The sequence below is a fragment of the Watersipora subatra genome, chromosome 2 (assembly GCF_963576615.1).
Source record: "Watersipora subatra chromosome 2, tzWatSuba1.1, whole genome shotgun sequence".
In the NCBI taxonomy this organism is placed as follows: domain Eukaryota; kingdom Metazoa; phylum Bryozoa; class Gymnolaemata; order Cheilostomatida; family Watersiporidae; genus Watersipora; species Watersipora subatra.
Genome location: NC_088709.1, coordinates 42,124,911 through 42,147,314, shown reverse-complemented (window position 1 = coordinate 42,147,314; position 22,404 = coordinate 42,124,911). Strand labels below are relative to the sequence as shown.

The 22,404-nt window shown below is 36.9% G+C and overlaps 2 protein-coding genes across 3 annotated transcripts in view; one reads left to right on the top strand and one right to left on the bottom strand.

Annotated features, from left to right (window-relative positions):
• The window catches only part of LOC137387322 (major facilitator superfamily domain-containing protein 3-like), a 113,206-nt gene that overhangs the window by 65,973 nt on the left and 24,829 nt on the right, over positions 1–22,404 (top strand). The window contains exon 2 of one of the 2 annotated variants that reach the window (XM_068073701.1): positions 3,718–3,893. In XM_068073701.1, the coding sequence (XP_067929802.1) occupies positions 3,735–3,893 (159 nt within the window). In that variant the 5' untranslated portion in view covers positions 3,718–3,734. Of the gene's footprint in view, positions 1–3,716; positions 3,894–22,404 lie in introns of those variants that run through there. The other variant, XM_068073700.1, reaches the window with a different exon arrangement.
• LOC137387323 (uncharacterized) lies at positions 9,091–18,577 on the bottom strand. The gene is made up of 3 exons (XM_068073703.1): positions 18,497–18,577; positions 16,904–17,203; positions 9,091–9,508 (listed from the first exon to the last, which is right to left on the bottom strand). The coding sequence occupies exons 1-3, from the start codon at positions 18,525–18,527 to the stop codon at positions 9,336–9,338; spliced, it is 504 nt and encodes a 167-aa protein (XP_067929804.1). The 5' UTR covers positions 18,528–18,577; the 3' UTR covers positions 9,091–9,335.

The following is a 22,404-nucleotide window of genomic DNA, read 5'->3' as shown; positions in this document are numbered from 1 at the left end:
GGTTTGGTTTCACATAACTATTGTAATATTAATCACTTAGTTTGTCTGAGAAAATTGCTTCATATAATATGGCGTCAAAAGTTTTAGTCACGCTTTAGATATTGTTCATCCAAAAAACTGGTAGTCGTCTGACCTTTTGCATTGTCTGCTGCCGGTAGGAAGGGCCTTGGAAGGCCTTCAATTCATTGTCAGCATCAACCCGGACTTTTAAAATTCAAACAGTTTTGCATGTATTAGTTGTTAATATCGTTGACCATAATGGTGTCCTAAAGCAGTTTTGCAGGTGTTAGTTGTTAATGTTGTTAGCCTTAAGGGAGTCTTGAGAGCACACAACTCTCCTTCTTTGCATATTGGTTTGGGTGTCGCTACAGCAACACATCAGCCCATATGCAGAAAAGGGGAATGATATCAATGAGATATTGTAAGTTCGAGGATTATTCTTCAATGTGCCAAGTCATCTCTGTGAAGAAGCAATGACACTCTGCAGCTTAGCATTGTATTATGGGAACTTAGTGAATGAACATTTGATACAGACTACCTACATATGATGGTATAGACTAAGTAGTGTACATACATGGTGTAGGTATAATTTGTTCTCCATAGATTTAGAATATGTTAGGGGTATGTTATGTAGTCAATATGACAAGTCACTCTTCGGTTAGGGTATGTCACATATACGCTAGAAGCCCAGACTTTTAAGTTCAGTTCTTGACTACAGACAGCGTTACATTTCGTCTGCAATCATTACTCTATGGTACACTAGCAGCAAACAGTTATTTACCACTACAATGCTGTGTGAGTCAACTTCTGTGTAATATCACATTGAACTTTCCGGTGTCACTGTAGAGCTCAATGCGGTATTTTAGTAAGTGTATTTTTTTTGGCAAATTGGAGATTCTGTGTATCTGTTCTGATGAAACACTGTACAAGGGCACTTGTACTCATCTTATGCATTTTGATAAACATAGGTTATGGCATACTTTTACTCTTGTCGTTACTGATTGTCTATTTTGCCAACAAACACAAAACCTTTACAAAAATGATCTGTCAACAAATTAGTATATTGCAAGATGACTGCTGGTTGTACACTGGATAGAGAAAGAAATGGGGTATTTTAGTTTGCGCACTCTGTTTGCCAAATTAGAGATTCTGAATATATTTTGTGATGGTATGCTGTCCAAGGGGCAGTTGATTGGCTGGGCTTATAGCCATCTCATGCATGTTGATAAACATAGCTCATGGTATAATTTTATTTTTGTCATTACTAATGCTCTATTTTGCCGAACACAAACCTTTTACTAAAATGATCTGTCTGTAAATTAGTAAATTGCAAGATTACTGCTGGTTGTACACTGTATAGGGAGAGGAACTGAGTTAGACAGGGTGCTGATGTAATAAATAGGAGCTAAACAGTAGAAAAGATATAATCAGTTCAATGCAAGAATATATTTATTTAAAACTTGAAAGCACGTGCAGAAAGTACATGCATTTTAATTACATTTGAAAGTACATGCAGAAAGTACATGCATTTTAATTACATTTGAAAGTACATGCAGATCAAACCATGGCTAAAATGTCAGGAGACTTGCAGCAGTTGTTAACGTAATCCAGTGTCAAATTTCTTTTTTTTCATGAAGTTTTGAGCGACTGCCAGCCGCTGACATTCTGTTTTCATCATTGGCCATCTAACCAGCTGCCAGCTTTCGTATCCTGTTTGTGTGTTCGGATCTGAATCCAACAGCCCGTTTTAAACATATATTTATTTTCCTGTATAAAACTGGCTGACAGCTTGCGACTTTATTCACCTTCTAAGTTGTGAAGACGAAGGCAGCAGTCAGTATCTCATTTTTTTGTTATCTTCAAGTAAGTCTAGAAATGGCTGCCAGCTTTCTTATCTCATCATTGCCTACCGAACCGGCTGCCAGCTTTTAATATCCTCTTGTTTTTTGATGTGAAGTCGGCAGCCGGTTTTATATGTCTTCTTTTTGATCTTCTTGTATGCAACTGGCAGCCAGGTTCTGCCATCTTATTATTTGCCAGAAGAACTGGCAGCCAGTTTCACTTACATTCCTTTTCTAGCTTCAAGTTCTAGCTTCCTAACCCACCGGCAGCTTTTGAATTCTTCATCTCATCGTTGACTAGAGAACCGGCTGCCAGCTTTTGATATCCTCTTGTTTTCTGATGTGAAGCTGGCAGCTGGTTTTAAACATTTTCTTTTTGACCTTCCCGTATGCAGGTGACCAGCTTCCGGCGTCTCGAATATCATCAAAATGAAGCATCCAGTTTTTCCTTCCATATATATAGTATATAGGTTATTGTATTATGATGTCACTGAGAATTTCAACAATGCGGTGAAGCCAGTTCAATATACATTATCATCCAAGAGAGATTTGGCACATTGATGGTCTGACTGTTTATAATATAAATAGCAATACTTGGGGCCTGACTATGTTTATGAAGTCCATGATAACTTTCCATATACATGAAAAGTAGTAGTGGTAGTACTGGTGTTATATATTAAAATAATGTTCATAAAATAAATAGATTAACACAGCAAACATGTCTATCTTTAAATGTCATCAAAATTGGCAATTACAAGTTTATCCATCGCTAGATGGCAGCTCAAATCCAATCATAATGCATTTAGTAATGCTCAAACTAAAATTAATTAAAAGTACTCGTAAGAGTCTGTCTTCATATAATATTGTGTTGGAAGTTTTAGAGTCATGCTCTAGAAATTATCCGTCCAAAGAACTGGTAGTAAGTCATATGACTTTTTGCATGGTCATCTGCTGTCAGTAGGAAGGACTTTAAAGTTTAGAGTGTCTCTTTATAGTGCCAGTTGATAGTGTCACTTGATAGTGTCAGGTGGTAGTGTCAGTTGCTAGTGTCAGTTGATAGTGTCAGTTGATAGTGTCAGTGTTGATAGTATCAGTTGATAGTGTCAGTTGACAGTGTCAGTCGATGGTGTCAATTGATAGTGTCACTTGATAGTGTCAGTTGATAGTATCAGTTGATGGTGCCAGTTGATAGTGTCACTTTATAGTTTCAGTTGATAGTGTCAGCTGATAGCGTCGGTCGATAGTGTCGGTCGATAGTGTTAACTGATAGCGTCAGACGGTCGATAGCGTCACTGATACTAGCAACTAACACTCATACTAGCAGTGTTAGTTGCTAGTATCAGTTGATAGTATCAGTTGATGGGGTCAGTCGATGTTGTCAGTCAATATTGCCAGACGATGCTGTCAGTTGATGGTGTCAACCCATAGTTTGTTTACATGTAACAGCTACAGCTTAACCATGTCGAGAATAAAATAAATAGAGGTGCTACCATTGAGTTATTCAGTATGTTAAATATTTTTATATTGCACCAATAAAAAAACAAGCTTTTTGGTGCTTTTATGTAGGACATCAATAATTTAGATTGATAGACTTCAAAGTCCATGGCTCCGTATTCGAGTTCTCCACTTCTTTACTGTTTTTTTTACAAACCCAAACAATGTTGTCCCTCCAATCAGTGAGAGCTCAAAGTTTAACGTAATGTGATTTTGTACAAAGAACCTGTATTAAGACATGAATAAACAGAGTTCTTTGACAGCCCTCAGTCAGAGAGCTATAGCAAGTGAAATGACCATTATTCAGTGTGGCGGCTCATTCGTGTCAATGGACACTGCATTGCATTCTGGGAACTTGCCACCTGCCTATATTATGTTGTAGCACAGCCACTTTAGGTGATGTCAGCATGGCTACTGCTGTTGGCTCTCCTTTATTTTGTCCAAGGAATGCCTTATGGGATACAGATAAACTTCCTACCCATAATTCTTCGCACACACGGCTTTTCCCTCACTAAGATCGCTCTCCTTAAGCTCCTATTCCTTCCCTGGCTGTTCAAGGTATGCTTATTAGGTGCTGTTTGTTTGACTGGTTAAATACATGTAATTTTTATTTTGTAAGGTTTTGCAACATTTATTATTTTGTCTTCTAAGCTATATTGAATGCGCAACTTCCTTAGATATGTAGTTGGCTTCTATAGTTAGTTTACAATGGGCGCTGGTATAACTAGGAAATAAGTTCTTTTGTGGAACTTTTTATTCGTGTTCAGTGAGGCAAATGCTGCCGATTCAGCTTTTTTATAAATGTTTCATGTTTTTAGCTCTACCAGACATTTAATCTGTTTGAAAGAACCACTCAGCATGCAGGTTAATTGTTATTTTAGCTGAAGTTTCTGATGTGAATAGAATTACTCTTTCATACCATAACAGGAACACATAAATCCAAATTAGGTCCCTGAAGTTGTTCAAGATGCTATGTTGTACAACGCTGAGTGTTTCATGAATACCTTTAATTGAATCCTCTAGTTTTAGGGAGTGCTTGCTGCACGCAGCCCCAATATTGAAAAGAGCATCCTTTAGGTTTGCAGGCCATCTGCTTGGTTTGCAGAAATTTTGTATATTATGTGCATTGAAGGCCAGTGCAGGTGTTACAACTCATGTGGTACAGCAGAGGTTTTTGTTATGACCTTAAAACGGCCTTCTTTGCAGTTATTAGCCTAATTACCCAGCCACTGTCCATCACCTGCAGCTGAAGCAAACCATAAAAAACCTCTTTTTATTGGTTTGCTGCTTAAATGTTTTAGTTTCTTCCATATAATTTAGCTTGTCTAGTTAGTTTTGCTCTAGGTGTTGTCTAATTACCTACCTTTAGAATTTATCATTAGGGTCTGCGAGTCAAATTAATTGAAACTGTTTAAACAAATTAGGCTCTTTGCTCCAACATATAATGATAATGGTTCTGAGTTGTAAAGAAAATTTTGGAATACTTTAACTTTGTATACAAAGATTTAACTATGCATATAATAAAATACAGTCAAACATGGATAACTCGAACTTCACGGGACCGAGCAAAAGTGTTCGAATTATCAGAGCGTTCAAGTTATCAGAGCACTGTCACAAGTCCATGTATTTACTTATTTATTAGTAGATACATGTACATATGCAAACTATAATATAAATCAAAAGCACAAATGGCTTGTTTCAAATTAAATGCTTCTAATGTAAAGTTTAAAACGTTTTTATCAAAAAGTATAGAGATTTTTCTATCACTTGAGATTGGTTTGTTGTTTGAGGTGATGTTATTGCCAGGACGTTTTTTAGATTGACATTGGCAAAACTTGATCGTTGTTGAAATGCTCAAAAGAAAAGACATCTTTTTCTTTTGAGCGTTTTACCCACGATCAGTTTTGCCGATTTTTCTTGAAGTTTTTGCAAAGATCACCTTACTTTACCTGGGATTCGTTAAGAGCAACACTCCGAGGCAGTTCAATTAAAAGTTTTACGAGGTTTTACGGTACATTGTATATCACTCACGCTTTTTGAATGGATACTTATTGAATGTACACACGTATTCTGTGTTTAGGTCAAACGATGAATAGTTTTTTTAGCTAAGACAACGTATACGTTTAATTACAACATATTTTAAGACGTTTTAAACATTAACATTCCGACGTTGATTCAACACGGAATCAACGTCGGAAAACTATTCGTCACGGGCTAGCCGGGTCACGCACTCAAGGATTTTCGCCACGCACATACAAAACAACATGCTGTTTTTGTTTTGTATGTGCGTGGCGAAAATCCTTGCGCGCGTGACCCGGCAAGCCCGTGCTATTCATCGTATAGCAGTATAAATCAAATTTGACCAAACCTTTAGAAAAGTCGTTGACAAAAATATTTTGCCGATGGTGGTAATAACAACGCTTATGAATTACGAAAAGATGAGGTTTACCTCTATGGCTTTGAATAAAGTGATTTTCTAAAGCGATAACAACCGTTTCGGTAGCCGTTGGGCAAAAAACAGTTCGAATTACCAGTGTTGAGTTCGAGTTATCTATAGCAAGTTACCATTATGTGGGAACGGACCAAAGAAACCGTTCGAATTAACCATGTGTTCGAGCTATCCGTGGACGAGTTATCCATGTTTGACTGTATTGTGAGCATTCAGGTGGAGTTGTCTACTCTCAGCATGGCTTAGTTTACAGCAGAAGACAATCTACTAGGTTTCCCTCTTATCGTATCCTATTTAGAGTTTCCTCTTTTCTATATGCCCTGCTTGTAATTCTTGAATAAATTCTCCATTTTTTTCTTGTATGGCATAGTTTCAGGTTTAAAATATTTTGCTAGCACGCCTTAGCTTAGTGTCTAATCTCTCTCCCTCGACATCATAGTATGTTATCAGCGTATCTACAACAGAAATCCTTTTCAAAAAACAGTTCAACAATATCTTGCTGAGTGTCATCTCTTGTCTCCATATTCTCAAAGTATTAAGGAGTTATTCTCTTTTGCTAAGTGGTGGTTCTCTAGCAACTTGGTGTGGTAAAAATGGCTGGTTTTTTGTAAAAACTTGACTGAATAGTCTTTTATATCTGCTCCAACACGTCAGAAACAAAGGCCAAATCTAGTCCCGTGAGTTGTAGAAAGCCCTCATTGACATTTTGTGTGGCGACTAGGCTAAGTTTGATATTGCATTCCTTGCACATCTTTGTCTGGAATAGTTACCGTTTAATGGGGTACTTATTGAGCATTTAAGGAGGCTCAAACATGTCTGTAAGCCTCTGGGTTACCTTCTACAGGTTGTTTCCGACAATATGCATCAACATGATCATTACATTATTGATTAGAGGATGTCCCATGTGGAGGAATCCTATAAAACAGTTTTAGTGGTCACTGAATACATTTGTTGTATGACAAATGTTTGATTATTATAGCCTACAAGCATTAGCTATTTCGAAAGATTTCGGGCTGTGATTTTTAATGATTCATTGAGAAGCATAGGCTTGCATACATCTATGAGGCCTTGGCATCTTGGTTGTAAACATTAAATCGCTTACATTATTCAAATTATTAAATTCCTCAAAAGTTGTTTGCTCTAAATTGATCAAGACCAATAGAGCACAACTCCAATAATTTATTGTAATTTTTCATTTGCCAAGCTATAGCCCTTGTTCTATTAGAATCACTAGCATTAAAAAGAGATTCTTCAAATCAGAAAGAAGTGCTCAATTTTGTTTACAAAAGCAATTTGTCAAAATATACTAGAATGTTCTAGAATATTCTAGAATGCATGAATCAGGCCCATTTGTCCTTATAGAATAGATGGCTGACCTTTTAACGCTGAATTTACTCTCAAGTTTGTTTATATTCAAAATAGTATAATGCACTTGCAATGTTTATTTATTTATCCTTATATTATGTACATGTAAATCACCCCTGGGTAGGCCTGGCAAGCCTAGAACAGTAGCTTCTCATACGACTGGAAGTGACACGGGAGAAGCAAGGGGAGGAATGCTGACTAAATTTGAATGTTATACCAACTTCTATAGCAAGATATTCTATCTTTGTTACGAACACAAGGAGCCAATTACCTATGACATTATCAAAAGTTGTCTGCCCTTTTATTTATTAGCCTTTGTTTTGGCTCACAAAAACTATTGAACTGTTATAAATATCACATTCAACGCGATAACACCAAAGCAAAGAGATATGCTGAAAGTGGTGTCAGTTATGTTGTAGTGAAGGCATCAGCAGCATTGGCTGTGGCAGGCACAGCCAACATTGTTTCATTTCAGAATAACTTTCCCTTTCTGAGGAAAATGACAGATGTAAATGGATTAGGCCTATTGTAATTACCAGTATCCCATCAGTTCAGTGTGCTGTGAGAGACCATCACGTGTGCCAATAAAGTGCAGGGAATAGGTATGTGCACAATAATTCTAAAGCATGGAAGGCGGAATGCTTGGCGCTGTGGTTAGTGCGTCTGTCTGTCTGTCTATGAAGCTGATGCTCATAAGTGTGAATCCCGTGTAATGTGTTCATTTTACCGTGTCTTCAGACGAACAGACGCGATCTTCACTATAATAAGAGCCGAAAGTTCAGCCGACCTTGACATAGGCTCTAGCCATTGTTTTTATAGAGCCTTGTTTAAGATAGCCTCACTTACCAAGTCATGGAAAATTCTGCTGTTGATATAATGGTGAGTGCTTGTCAAAGGAATTTATCAGCTGTCTCTCATTGTGAGTCTTGTTGTATTGTTATTGCTTCATTTAGAGAGTCAGCAAATGTTAATAGAACTGAGTTTTTAATTTTATTTTATTACCAAGCTTACTGAAATATTTTAAACACAATGCGAACGATCTCTTGTTTATAATACGGAAACTGCCCAGTGTTTCAATTTCTAGCTATATGCGGTTATATGAATGCCCACATACACAGCAGTGCAGTTATCAGAATGGGGTCTGTATTGTTTTCTAACAGTCAGAACAAGGGGTCTACTATATCTTATAGCATACATCAGGATATTGAAAATTTTACTTGTTAGATAGATAAATATTAACTTTATCTACACCAGTTAATGCCGTTTAAACAAATTAGACCATGAGACTAAAATAAAAAATAGTAAAGTAAAATTATATATATTGAAAAAAAGGCTCTTTGCATAACACTGTTCTATAATGTAAATTGGTAAGGTATCTGGTATAAGGTGACATGGTTTGTCTGGGGAAGTAGGAATGTAATGGATGGTCACGCAGATTGGAGATACAATCTGAGTATTTTAGACAGCGAATATCTAAAACACGGTTAGTTCATCAGCTGTTAGATGTTGATCATACCTGTCCATATCAACTAGCATACCCTGAGGTAGCATAATTTATGTTTCAAGGTGTTTAGTTTTCAATTTTTCTTTATCAGTTTTCGATAAGCGTAAAACAAAATAAAATGAACACTATATTACTCTGGTAAAAGGGGTAATGGGATTTTTTTGTTTTACACTTCTCTTTCTAAGCTGAATTAGAGCGTGAGTTGATGGTCTAGTTTTTGAGTTGTTTGCTCATGATGCTCTCCTGTGGGGGGGTCTTCTTTAACAAGTAGGCTACCTATAGATTACAGCTGTATCTTGGCAAAAGACACCATTATACCCAATGCATGACTTCCAAATCCTGACGTTGCATAGCTTCTGTGATAACTTGAGGTCATCTCCGTGTTATAATGAAAGTAGATTAAAAGGGCAGTGACAGTATTTTTATTGTAAATATAGTATATTTTACTAATGAGTTACTATAGTATGATTGTCGTGCAAGGCTAAGAAATGAGCTGTAACCAGTACTGGTTTCTCTCACAACAATAAGGTTGGATAGTCCCGAGTGTCTACTCATTACGCTTTAGGCAATAAAATGGCATTCAAAGGAAGACTTTTATAGTCAAATCGCTTGAGTTCATTATATCGCCATTACTTCCTCTGTGGCCATCTGCTGATAAGTATTTTATAGCCCTGATGGTCGATCAAAGCTGACTCCCGCCTGTCGCTGACCTGCTGAGTCTGCCTTGGCTAATGTGCAGTCTTCGTGTGAAAAAGAGGATGTAGAATAGAATCAAGCCTGGGATTGTCAATAGACTGCTAATTATACTCAATGTTACCGATAGATTGTAGTACTTGTCCCATGAGTTCCTGTCTCCTGCAAGTAAGAATACGGGCTAGTAAAGATGAGATTTTATTGCACTTTGTTCTATAGTAGGGTGTGTGCTAGTAACCTTTCTGTAATAACATGACATTTAGGTTGAGGAACATGCTGCAAAGATTGTACTGTGTAATTAGTTTGATACAAATTTCTTTTTGCTTGGATAGCGTTACGTCTGTCTATACTATGTTTCCAAAATCATTTACAGTGGAATCTTGGTTCTCGAACGCTTCGGTTTTCGACCAAAAAATTTGAGATTTGTTCGTCTCGGACCTCGAACATAAATTCGGTTCTCGACCAAACCGGAGCATGCGCAATAGAATTAAACGTTCGGGACAGCTCTGGAAGCGGCATGGAAACATTCGTTACCAAGGCTAATAAGTACCATGGCAAAACCTCATAAACCATCGTATTTTTTTTCATATGATTTTTGATGTAACTGATCTGTTGCATTCTTTGCTGTTTCATTATCAATTTCTGCAATTTTTGGTACTGTATTTTAACCTTTAATGTTTTTAATGTTTAAAAAGCAAAACATAAGAAATGTTTACTTTTTTGTTTTCTTTTTTCATCATCATAGATAGAAAATCTTTTACTAAAATTAACCCCACAGAGCCCCCTGTGACGCATACGTAACATAACATTTGAGCAGCTATGATGCCTTGTAAAATTATCATTTTCTTATTTAATTTATCTAGAGTACATAAACTGTCCTATATTTTACATACATAGACAATCTTTCCCTAGTTTACTGGGTTGTGCATTCATAGCCCATCCTGAAAAAGAGCAGGTGCCACATTGCCAGCCACTGACACAAAATGGCTAGAATCTTCAAATAATCTCAAGTCCAAAGTGCATTTCCACTGCCAAAATCATCCTTAATATTGCTTAACAGGATCTTTACTCAAAATATTTATGTAATAAATCCTTTGATGTCTTGGTTCTTTTCATAAGCAAAATTAATTCATGTTACACCGGTGTAACAGTGGGCCTTTGTTCTCATTTCCCTCACTTCCTAGCTTATAGTTGAATTATGGCTGACAAACATGCATTGTAAAACTAATCTGCATTGGCTAATATGTGGTAACAATAATATGCACTGGTGAAGTAGAAATTCCGTCTAATTATGTAGTTCTTTCTGTGTTTAAACTGAGGGTCGTCACCGATACAAATGGATTATCAAGTAAGGTAAAGGTGTATATTTTTTGCACCAAGTGAGTTGTTTTGGCAATGGTATATAAGTTGCAGAGAACTTGAGAAGAGCATAGTCACACTCTGTAGTTGAGCATAGTGAGTTCTGTGAAATAGTAGTCCAGTGTAATTAAATTTGTGAATTTTGTTGGTAACCAACATGGCTTCTTGATCTCGCATGAAAGTAGAGGATATACTAAAAATTGTTGATGGTGACGACAGTGAAATTGAAGATTATGAGGAGAGTGATTCAGATGAAGATTGGCATCCAGACTTGCAGGTATTTAGTTGTGAATGCTTTATATGTAGGAGTAAGCACAGCTGGTCTCGATATAATTGTTGCTTTAGGGTGCTAAACCTGTCCTTCGACAAGAAAATTTACATCTATAACATTGTTTCTTGATCTACTGTAGACTATTGGTGGTAATGATTGTGAGCCAAGTGATGAAGAACCTTTATGTAACACAGTGCAGGCAACTGAACCTACAGCCGGCAATGTACCAAAAAGAGTCTGGCCCTCATACCGCTGGAGGAAAAAGGTCTTTCAACCACCAATTTTGGCATTCACCGGTGCCAAAATGGAGGCTCCAGCTAACCAGAATATAAAAACACCATATCAGTACTTCCAACAATTTGTGACTGCTGATATGATTGATGGCATGGTTGACGATACCAACCTCTACAGCACACAAAAAATGGGAAAAAGCATCAATACCACGAAGAAAGAAGTAGGGCAGATGATGGGAATGTATTTTCATATGGGCCTTGTACGAATGAGCAGTGTGAGACAATACTGGAAACAAGGTACCAACTATGTACCAGTAAGTAGTGTAATGCCACGAAATAGGTTCCAACAGCTTACTACCCAACTGCACTTTGTCAACAATGGCAGCATATTAGATGAACAGAAGAAAGACAAGCTTTGGAAAATTCGACCATGGTTAGACAGTCTGAGGGATCAGTGCCTAAAAGTAACAGCAGAAGAGTGCAACTCAATTGATGAAACGATGGTACAATATCGAGGAACAACCAGCCCAATCAGGCAGTATATAAAAAGCAAACCACTTCCATGGGCATTCAAGGTATGGGGTAGAGCTGGTACCAGTGGAATGCTCTTTGACTTTGACATTTATCAAGGTGGCGATGGCACCCGAAGCTATCTTGGCCAAGGTGGAGATGTAGTGATGAAGCTAGTCTCTACACTAGAAAAGAATTCAATTTATAAGATCTATGCAGACAATTTATTTACCAGCGTTCCACTCCTGGAGAAACTTTTAGGGTGAGGATTACAGAACACTGGCACTGTCAGACAGAATCGGCTTCCAAACTGTAACATCAAAGGTGAAAAAGAGCTCAAGAAGGAAGGCAGAGGGTCATTTGACTTTCGGGTCGAAGACACTCACAACATTTCGGCTGTTAGATGGTTTGACAACCGAGCAGTGACATTGCTCTTGACCCATACCTGTGTAGAGCCACTGCGCATGGCTGGAAGATGGGAAAAAAGGCAAAGAAAAGGATCGATGTTTCCATGCCTGCAATTGTGGCAGATTACAACAACCACATGGGTGGTATTGACATACTCGACTCCTTTCTGGCAAAGTACCGATTTAGAATACGGTCTAGGAGATGGTATATCTACCTTTTTTGGCATTTTCTCTCCATGCCTCTGGTCAATAGTTGGCTAATGTACAAGCGAGAATGCCGCTTGTTGCAGTTTCCAGACACACAAATGCTCCCGCAACGTAGGTTTTAGGCAATAGTAGCTGAGTGCCTGGTATCAGTTGACAGCGACAAGAAGCATGGCCGACACACATCTTCTAACCCGCTGATAACCAAGCAAAAGGTTGTGAACATTCCATGTGCTGATGTGAAAAAAGATCAAGTGGTCCATTGGCTGGCAAAGAATGAAAAGAGAGGAAGGTGTAGGCTGTGTGAAATAAATAACACTAACACAATGTGCAGTAAATGTGGTGTGCGTTTGTGCTTTGTGGACAGTTGTCATGTACATGATTCAAAAAGGTCCTGCTCAACTGTAACAGTTCTCAATCTTATTTTCCTATCATTTATGTCATTTCAGTGATACTGGCACATGCAATTTTATAATTATAATAAAACATTCAATATTCAACTCTTGCTCTTAATTTACACTGTAATGCCCAATGTGACATATTCGTCACAAAGCAAAAAACATTAAAAAAAAGTCATGATGAATTTTTTTCTTTTTACCCTTGCAAAAAGGAAGCTGAAACAACCTAGAGTACAAAAGAAAACTTTTTTATCATGGCTTCAACCACCTGGGTTCTGCGGGGTTAAACACGATCTATATCTACTTGTTTTTGTTTATAGTATGTAGTATACAGTACAGTTTATGGGTTTAAAATGTTAAAAAAATTCTTTACCGAAGTTGTTTTCTCGACTCGAAACGGATTAAAATTTACATACATTAATTCTAATGAGAAAAATTGTTTCGGATCTCGAACATGAAAAACAGGTTTTTCATTGAAGCTCCCAGATTGCATGTATGCAGATACAGTTGAACTTCAACCTATTATTTTTTCTATAAAGAAATTCATCGATATGTGACATAGTTTTCGAGTAAATATTGGTGGTGAAATTTGAATTTGAAATTTTATTCCAACACACGATATCCAAAATTTCTCCAAGGTTAAAAAGCTGTTGGGAACTAAAAATGTAAAAATAACATGTAAGTTAACTTATATTATATCCAGTGTAAGTTGAAGTAAGTTTTGTTACATAGTTCTTTCACTTGGTCTATTTCCGAATTTGCACATTCCTAAACTTACACATTACTGAGCATAACAGTTCCCACTGTCACTAAGGCAGAGTGACAATACAAGCTTTTTGACACAGTTGTATATAATACGATAATTAAATAGCAATTAATAATGACATAGTAAACAATAGTAATGTTTGCAAATATTTATCCTAGCTTTTAGTTCTGGAACATAATAAATAAAATAAAATGTATTCCTATAAGCTCCAACATAGAGGATTTTGATGTATGAAGCAAATATTAATGAGAGATTCACTTTGTATGCCTAAAAGGCTATCATGCAGCCCTGTACGTATTCTAGAAGGTTCTACACACTTATTATTACAGTAGAAATTTAAATTTTATGAATGGCTCGGTAAGTTTTTAAGAATATCATGAAAATTTTAAAGTTTCAGTAAAGCATGACTGATTATCAGTAAATTTATCTGCAGTTTTTAATAACTAACCAGATTTGGTTCTTCATTTAGATATTCTACAAGATTGGCTGATAAGTATTCACCGCTGACAATCACATCTTTAAATACTAACTCAAAAAATTTGGCAACAAATATGACTCTTAATGATACAAGTAAAACCTTAATGTATTTTATAAACATAAATTTACAACACACTTGTGTTAAAATCAGATAAAATTGATCTTTATCTCCTACACCTCTCATAAAAGCTATGCATAGTTTTTATAAAGATACTTGAGGCGACCTTTGACCTTATGTTCTTGCGCAGTATGAGCTACAAGTGATTTGTCTAGCTTAGGTAAACCAGTTGTCTTTATAACTACCATAATAAATATTGACCCGCTGCCAAGCGCTGACACCTGCTGCCTATAGGACTAGTTAGAGCAAGTGTCAACTAGAGCAATTCCCAAGTTCTGCCTTAACATATTTTAACTTACAATCTAAGGAATAGTTCAATGAAATGCTAGTAAGGGAGTAGTGTTAGGTAACAGCTGGGGCAGCGCTTTTTATGGCACATGGTTGCTGACCTCATTGATAATCTTTCACCCAGACGGTCTAAAGTTGCAAATTTAGAAGAAATAAGAGCAAAGGTGAGCTAGGAGATATTTGTAATAACAACGTATTATTCACTATGACCAATCTATATCAACTACTATATTTTGTAATGTCGCTGTAATGACTAATGTGGATTATTATTACTGCTTCCCTAGTAGTCTGGTCCGTCGTGAGAGATTATCGGGTGTAATAAGTAACTGCATAATTATTCTGAAACACGTGAAGTCAGTCTAGAGAGTCGAAAGTTACGAGTTCGAATTTTGTTGAAAGAAATCTAGCAATCTTTTTCCTGACCTCTAAGGGTGACTTCGAACAGACAGATGGCCATGGCTCTTGTTATAGTAAAGACTGCAAGCTAAGATAGCCTTGACCTTGGCTATAGTCATTGTTTTATAAAGCCATGTTTAAAATATTTCAACTTTTGCATGTCAAGAAACGTCCTACCAGAGCTTGTGGTACTCTGTAAAGGCAATTGGTGATTTATTGAAAAAAGTATTTAATGTTTACTAACTAGTGTTAATGTTTACTAACTAGTGTTAATGCTTACTAACTAGTGTTAATGTTTACTAACTAGTGTTAATGTTTACTAACTAGTGTTAATGTTTACTAACTAGCATTAATGTTTACTAACTAGTGTTAATGCATAAGGCTGGTTAAGTCTTAGCTTCTCAAATACTGTCTTCCGTTAAAAGCTGACACTTGAGAGTTACCACTTTATCACCTTTTTCTTTGTACACATTAATTTGTGAAATACTTTAATACTTTAATAATGCTGCATAAATTGTAAACAGCAGCATTTACACGGAGGACATTGTTTACATTGATATGTTTTGCCCTTTTCGAACAATAAATGTATGGGAGCACAGACCGCTAGCGAGTAAGAATATAAAGACATTTAGCAGGTCTCTTTCAACTCTCTCGTGTCATCGAGATCAAGTGTAGTGTCTTTCAGGTGAGGGACACGATTCCCATGACCTTAGCTTAGCTTTGTTTATTGTGAGGAAATGGCAAACTAATAGCCACTTAGTAGTTTCGTATCTAGAAACCAATCGGTACATAAGCATAATTTTTCCATGATGAGCATTTTTGTTGTCATTCGCAAGATAAAAACAGCAACAATCTGCAAGTGATTTTTGTTGCTCGAGTCTTTTTTGAATGTTACATGTTTGCGAATGATGGAAATAACACTTGAAAATTATGCTCAAGAAAATGCTTTGCCAGCTCTAATATTTTTAACATATTTACACTACAGTAGTGTTTATTTCGATTTGAGCAGTTCTGAATGCTCCTAAGAGTGACAAGACCGTTACACTAATTATTACCCACATTATTACCTAAGAATTCCTCACCTTTTTCAACGAAGTGCCTGCATCAAACTGCGGCATCAGAATGCCCTTAGAAACACTTATTACATGGTAACGCGACGTGGGCACAACTCTGAATTTGCATCACGGCGCGTCATGGAAACAAAGTGATTGGTATGCTTTGAGCTTGCCCGGACACATGACTGAGTAAAATACTCCTAATTGCTCAGATGCCACATAAATGCGCTGGTGGCCAGTTGTTATTGTGTAAGCACTTTCACACAACTGTAAGATATTCAGGTTATTTGTTGAGCAATACCAAGTTTTGGTTAAGATGTCGGTAACAGGTGTATTAGTATGGTAGTTGTCTCCCTCCTACGTAATGACTATGACTGGAAGCAATACCTCAGGTTGAGTATGTTGGCTCTGTGATTTGGCTCTGTGATCTTGGCTGGACATGTCTGAGTTCAGTGGTAAAGGAACCTCGATGACTGGAGACATGCCCAGTTGCGGAGAGCAATTGAATGTTGCATGTCACTCTTTTCACCACCAGCGGTCTTTTTGGGAATTGAACCCCCAACCTCTTGCTTGCAAGTCAGTCATTCTAGACACTTACCCACGACTGCTCTTCGTATACGAATAGTTAGAAAATTTGAATTTAGATACGCCTGTTTTGTCAGTTTATGGAAAAGGCTTAGCTTTTTTTTTTCGTAGCCGAAAATTTTTAAGGTTGTTTCATTTTAGCATATCCATCATATTATAGCCGCTGTTCAAAAGAAACACATACCAGTTTGTGGGGAGATAACTAACAAAGCTAATTGTTGGAAAAACCATATTTTATAATAAATTAAAATGACACGTGTCTTGAAGCACTTGGCGTGTGGAAGAGCCAGTTGCCGGCAAAATTGATTAATATGTTTGAGCAGATACTGTTTTTTTAGTCACCTCTTCCGTATACAAGCTACGGCAATACCATTGGCACGCTTTTAACTTCTTCCGTAAAAATTATCTTGCAATGACTTCAATGAGATGGTCTCAGATAACATGTAAAGATAATATCTATAGGTAATTAGGCCAAACTTCCATCGCATACCTTGGGAAGACGCTAGTTTCGCTGTAACTGAAACTATCATCGAAAGGACAGCGAGGGTGATGCCGATGTATGTTGTGTGTATGATAGCCCACATAAATCTCTGTCTACAGTTGCTGCTTGTCTCTCTGATATCTTCCGATTTGTGATGGCATCGGCAGGTGCTTGCATGTCGCTCTGATGGTGTGTAGGGTGGTGGAGAGGATGTACTTTCCTCGTACGCTGGAAGTGATGACTGTGGGTGGGCTGAAGGGTATCGTGTGTCTTCCTCAGTTTCATTGGTCAAACCCAAAACGTCGTTATCTGAAAGTAAAGGAATTCTATGTTGTTATTTTGTTATCAAATATTTTATGCTATTATGTATGTTAGCTGTTTTATTAACACTATTAAACCTAGTCTTGCTTTTAAAAAGGGGTCCCCCTGATTCTTGACTGCATTAACAACATTTCACCGACTGTGAAAGCACTTACAACAGTGCTATTCCTTTTGAACTGAGTATCATATTTGAGCTCCATGCTTGCAGAACTCAATAAAAAAACAAAAATTAATTAAAGTAAATAGTCTTTACACTCCCAAAGAATTGATGTTTTACAAGTTACTGAAAAAGCACAATGGTTGTAGAACACTGAGTCAGATAGCGCCCGTGTAGTTATGATGAATAGGAACACAAATATTTTTAGTGCAAAGCTATTTTTTGTTTAGGAGAAAAAGCTTTCTAGCTTTTCTGACCTTTCCTTACCAAGAGTTTCAATCAGTGTCTCATTAGACACTAATGTTCTGTCAGAAGTAAATTTTTTTATTTCTCGGTTAGATAGAAGTGCCCCTAGTCTTTCAGCGATATCTTAAAAACTGATTGTTCAATTGTCTTAAAACTGGAGAATTATACTGGAATTGTATTACGCATAAATTGACCAAAACTTCGTAACCTCTCATAAACTGTAAGTGCAGAAAAACATTCAAGTTTACTGGGTCTATAGTCTCAGGTCAGGAAATAGTTCATTGAATTATCAAGCTAATTGGAGATTTAATATCCAATCATATTTTAAAGCATGGTGTCAGAAATCTTTCTATTATTCTGTGTATCTGAGATAATTTAATAGAACTGACAGAGCTACCCAGTTCTATTAAATTATTTCTATGATAGAATCTGCATTCGTTGCAAATAGACTGCATGATCATATTTTTTTAACTAGAAAGTACTTATCGTGGTGTATTCTATGTTTCCTGATTACACATGATGTTTTAAAACAGCAGTAGATCTTGAAAATCTAATTTGTGACAAATTAAAGTGTCATCACTCATAAATTCTGATCATGTGAAAGTAATATAACTTAACTCCCTGTAGGAAGTAGAAAGTGACAAGCATCACAAGTGAAAGTTGTCTTTGTATTATTTATCCGTTTAATTTTTTGCTCTCCATAAAGTGGGCTCCGCTATAATAGATACAAAATACCATTTGGAGAAATTTGAAGTCAATCTCCAATGGTTGCATAGTACAACACTAAATTAGCTCGCTGCGTCTCATTCTTCGCGTCTCACAGTTTTTACAGAGTACAGATGAACAGTATTTTAGATACACGCTACGGCTGTACTAACCTGTTAACGTCATGTTGCCTTCTGCTTCCATCGCCACTGCAGTAATTTCAGATGCTAAAAATATGAGGGTACCTTTTCCTTTTCAAGCCTTAACAACTCTAGATACGACTGCAGCGTCTTCCCACATTTATTAATTAATGATTCCCACTTGCCAACCAATCAAACGCTTCGAGATGCTACTACCGTAATTACCCTAATAAGTGCCCTGCCATGTGCTCTTGACGTCAAGTCGGCACACCACGGTACTAGAAAGCTGTGAATCAGAATGCAGGGGAAGGATGTGATATCCTTTGACCATTTAGTGTTGATTTGGTTTATTAGGATAGATCTTATAGATTCCAGAATTTATCATACGTACTATACTGGGTTTGGCAGTAACAGTCGTTACGAAATATTTCTTGCATAGGAGGATTTGCTTCATTTTGTGATTTTTAATGAATCAAATTTATTTTTATCTTGAGAGTGCCAAGCACCCCCAAGTAGAATTCTCATTGCCTCTTAATAGAGCGATGCAGAAAGAAAGGGATGATGGCTATATCATAACTAACAAGATTATATCCTTTGGCCCAGAGGCTAGTGTCAGCCTGATCTTTACTGAGCTTTACAGCCTCTGTTTAGCTGTTGGCACCATAGATATAGTAAACCCTAGATATGCGAATAATCAAAACAAGTGAGGCCTATAATTAGCATGACGCAACGTCATGGTGATGTGCAAAGCGAATCAGCTGATCTATTAACTCCTATTGACTTAGCACTAAAAACTGCTCAATTTTTCCATAGTTTGTGCATCTGAGACTGCATATTTTATTGAAAATATGTAAAACTTATATGCGGTAATACTTCAACTTACGAGTGCCCTAACATACGAGAAACTTGAGGTACGAGCCAGCTTTTAAGCAAGTTTTAGCACTAAAATACGAGTCATGTTTGAGATACGAGCACATGAGACAGTTGCCAAGTATGTCAGAGGTGTTTTATGAGAACAGCATCACTCTGTATTTTTCAACTGCTCAGATTATACTTTTGTACCATGTTTTTTGTACGCGATTTTCAGTGCAGAATTATGTGCATTAAAAGTACGGTGCGTAGACCGAAAGTTTGCCAGTAAAAGGATAGATAATGCAAAGAAAAAGCTAATGATAACAATTGATATTAAATGGAAAATTATTGAAAAATATGCAAAAGATGTATGCGTAATTGAGCTTGCTCAACAATATGACAGAAATACATCCACAATTATCAAACACAAGGATTATATTCAAGGCATTCAGTCGACAAAAGGACTAACCATAGTTTCTAAACGATGCAGCGATCTTCACGACCACTGATGGAGAGACTGCTCAGGTTTTGGATAAAAGACAAACAATTGGCCGGTGACTGCGTAACTGAAACGATGCTACGTAAAATGGCCGGTGCTATCTATCAAGACTATAAAAAGTAGACATTCAGACAAGTTGGCTAGCGGTCGTGCATTAACTCTTGGTGACAACAACTGTGTTCGTCCTGATCGCAACACGTTGAAAGGGTGACAAAGGCAAACGTCCTTAGATAGGTTTCTTTTAAAACGGCAGGCTGGTCGTGAGAGCGAAACAGAAAAAAAATTAGCTAACCAGCGAGAAACTTAAAACTATGAACGCCGAAGAAACTTTAATTACGTTAAGTTAAAGATTAAAGTTTGCTTTTAGGTTTGCTTTTAAGTTTGTCTTTTAAGACTTGGATAAAATCTAAATTTATCAAAGTCAACTGTTGTAATGAAGGATAACTTATCTCTCCCTCTCTGGCAAATGCTAGCGTTAGCCGTTATTGTATGTATTTAATTTTACATTTTAATTAATCACATTTCCTTGCATTATTTTTATTTGTTGCTTTTTGAAAGCATGTGGTAAGTTAGGACAATAACCAACATGTTCTTTCTGTTACAATATACTGTTTTGAGTGTTTTATTTGCATTTTCAGAGTATGAAAACCTATCAATATATATTTAATTGTTCTATATATAAATAAATTGCACCAACATGCAAGTAAATTGACATACGAGCTCAGTCTCTGAACGCATTAAGCTCGTAAGTCGAAGTATGACTGTAATGACTTTGGATGAGAAAGGCAAGAATCTTACACACATGGTAATGAATAATACCAATGATTTAGAAGCTTCTATATTATTGATAATACAAAGAGTGACCAAATAGAAATCAAACTAATAACAAACTATTGAATCAAATGAGGTTTAGAAGCAGTTACGCTGGACCACTGTATTAAACACCCATTAGACATGACTGAAAATAACTAGACGAGATAGTTTTTGTCTAAGGTTGGTTGAACTAGATTCCTGTTTTGAAGCGGCATAGTGTTTTCTGATTTTAGTATAGCGATTTACTATAGTTTTGAGTAGACTGTTGGCATGCGCTGTACATGTAAAACCTTGATGGGGGTTATGCAATAAGACATATATGTTACTGTCTGTGATGTTACTTGTTTAAAAGCTCTCTGTGTGATACCACAGCTCTCCATGTGTGAACGTAGGCACTTTTCTGCAGCAATTCATATTCGGCCTATCAATCTGGTCACCAATCCTCCTCTGTTTTTAACTGAGATTAAGGTTATGTCATCACTATTTCTACTTCCCACTACTTCGACATCGGTCAAGAACTTGATACGTTCATCACATTTGAGTTAGAAAAAAATCCTCATCACCGAACTCCTCATCTTCACCTTCCTCAGCTTTTGTCTCTTCTTTCTTTTTCTTTCTAGCCAGAGAATGTAGCAGGAGTTGGCCAGTTTTTTCAGCCCTGCTCACATCCAGATCAATACAGTTAACATTGGAACTTGGTGTGATATCTGCTTTTATGAGCAGTGCTCGAAGTGCAGATCTAAAGCACTGCACATCCGGGTTATTGTTATAGCCACCCTTAGATCGTATTGTGGAAAACAAAATCTCAATGTGATCCTGGTTGATCTTAAAGGTTAGGAAGTAGTTGATGTAAGGGTAGTTGCTGAAAAGATATTGAGTAATGTCATGTACAGATTTGGCTGCTGACTCAAAACCAATGACGAAATGATGATGATTTTCCTATTATTTTCCACTAGCAGCTTTCAGCTTGGTGTCCTTAATCGGCATAGATAGCTTATGATATTGTTGAGAACTTCTTGTTTTGAGTTGAAGTTCTGTTATGTTATGGGCAATTCAGGATATACCTGGGGTGTTGTGGTCTCTTCTGATGACATTTCACTAAGAATTTGGTCTTATTGTTATGTTTATGACTTAAAAACTAGCATGCCAAGCCGCTTCCACTACTAAACTTATTGCTCAATTGAAGGCTTTGATGCTGTGATGCACATCACTGCAACGTAACGTCGTGAAAACAACAGCCAATTATAGGCCTCACTTTTGCTCCATTGTATTGATAGCTATTCGCCAATCTAGGGTTTACTATATCTATGGTTGGCACCCTCCCTTGTACTAGTTGGAGTGTTTATAAGTATAGCTTTACTGCGAATGTTTACAAAGCCTGACAAAAGCAGATGGTTGCATTATAAAAATCAATGAAATTATGTAGATTGCATCGGCCCAGTTAGCTGCTTGTCTGAATTGTACTCTGCACTGTCATCAAGTTTGATATTCAGCATATTTCATGGTCTGTCCGTCTAGTGTTTGTGATAAGGTCAATATTGTGGCTAGATAGCATGATAGTAGCAGACACTCTGTTTGTCCTTTCTCTATTCTTATCCCTTCAGAGCGTGCATACATATCTATCGTTGCATGTGGGTGCAAGAGCGGTCAGTTCTGAGGCTTACTCATGCCCATAAACTTGGAGTTATCCTCTTTTGACGATACATCATTGAAACAGCAATTACCCTAACAGTTGGAAGTATCTACTAAAAATGTTTTTAACATTTTTCAAACTTCT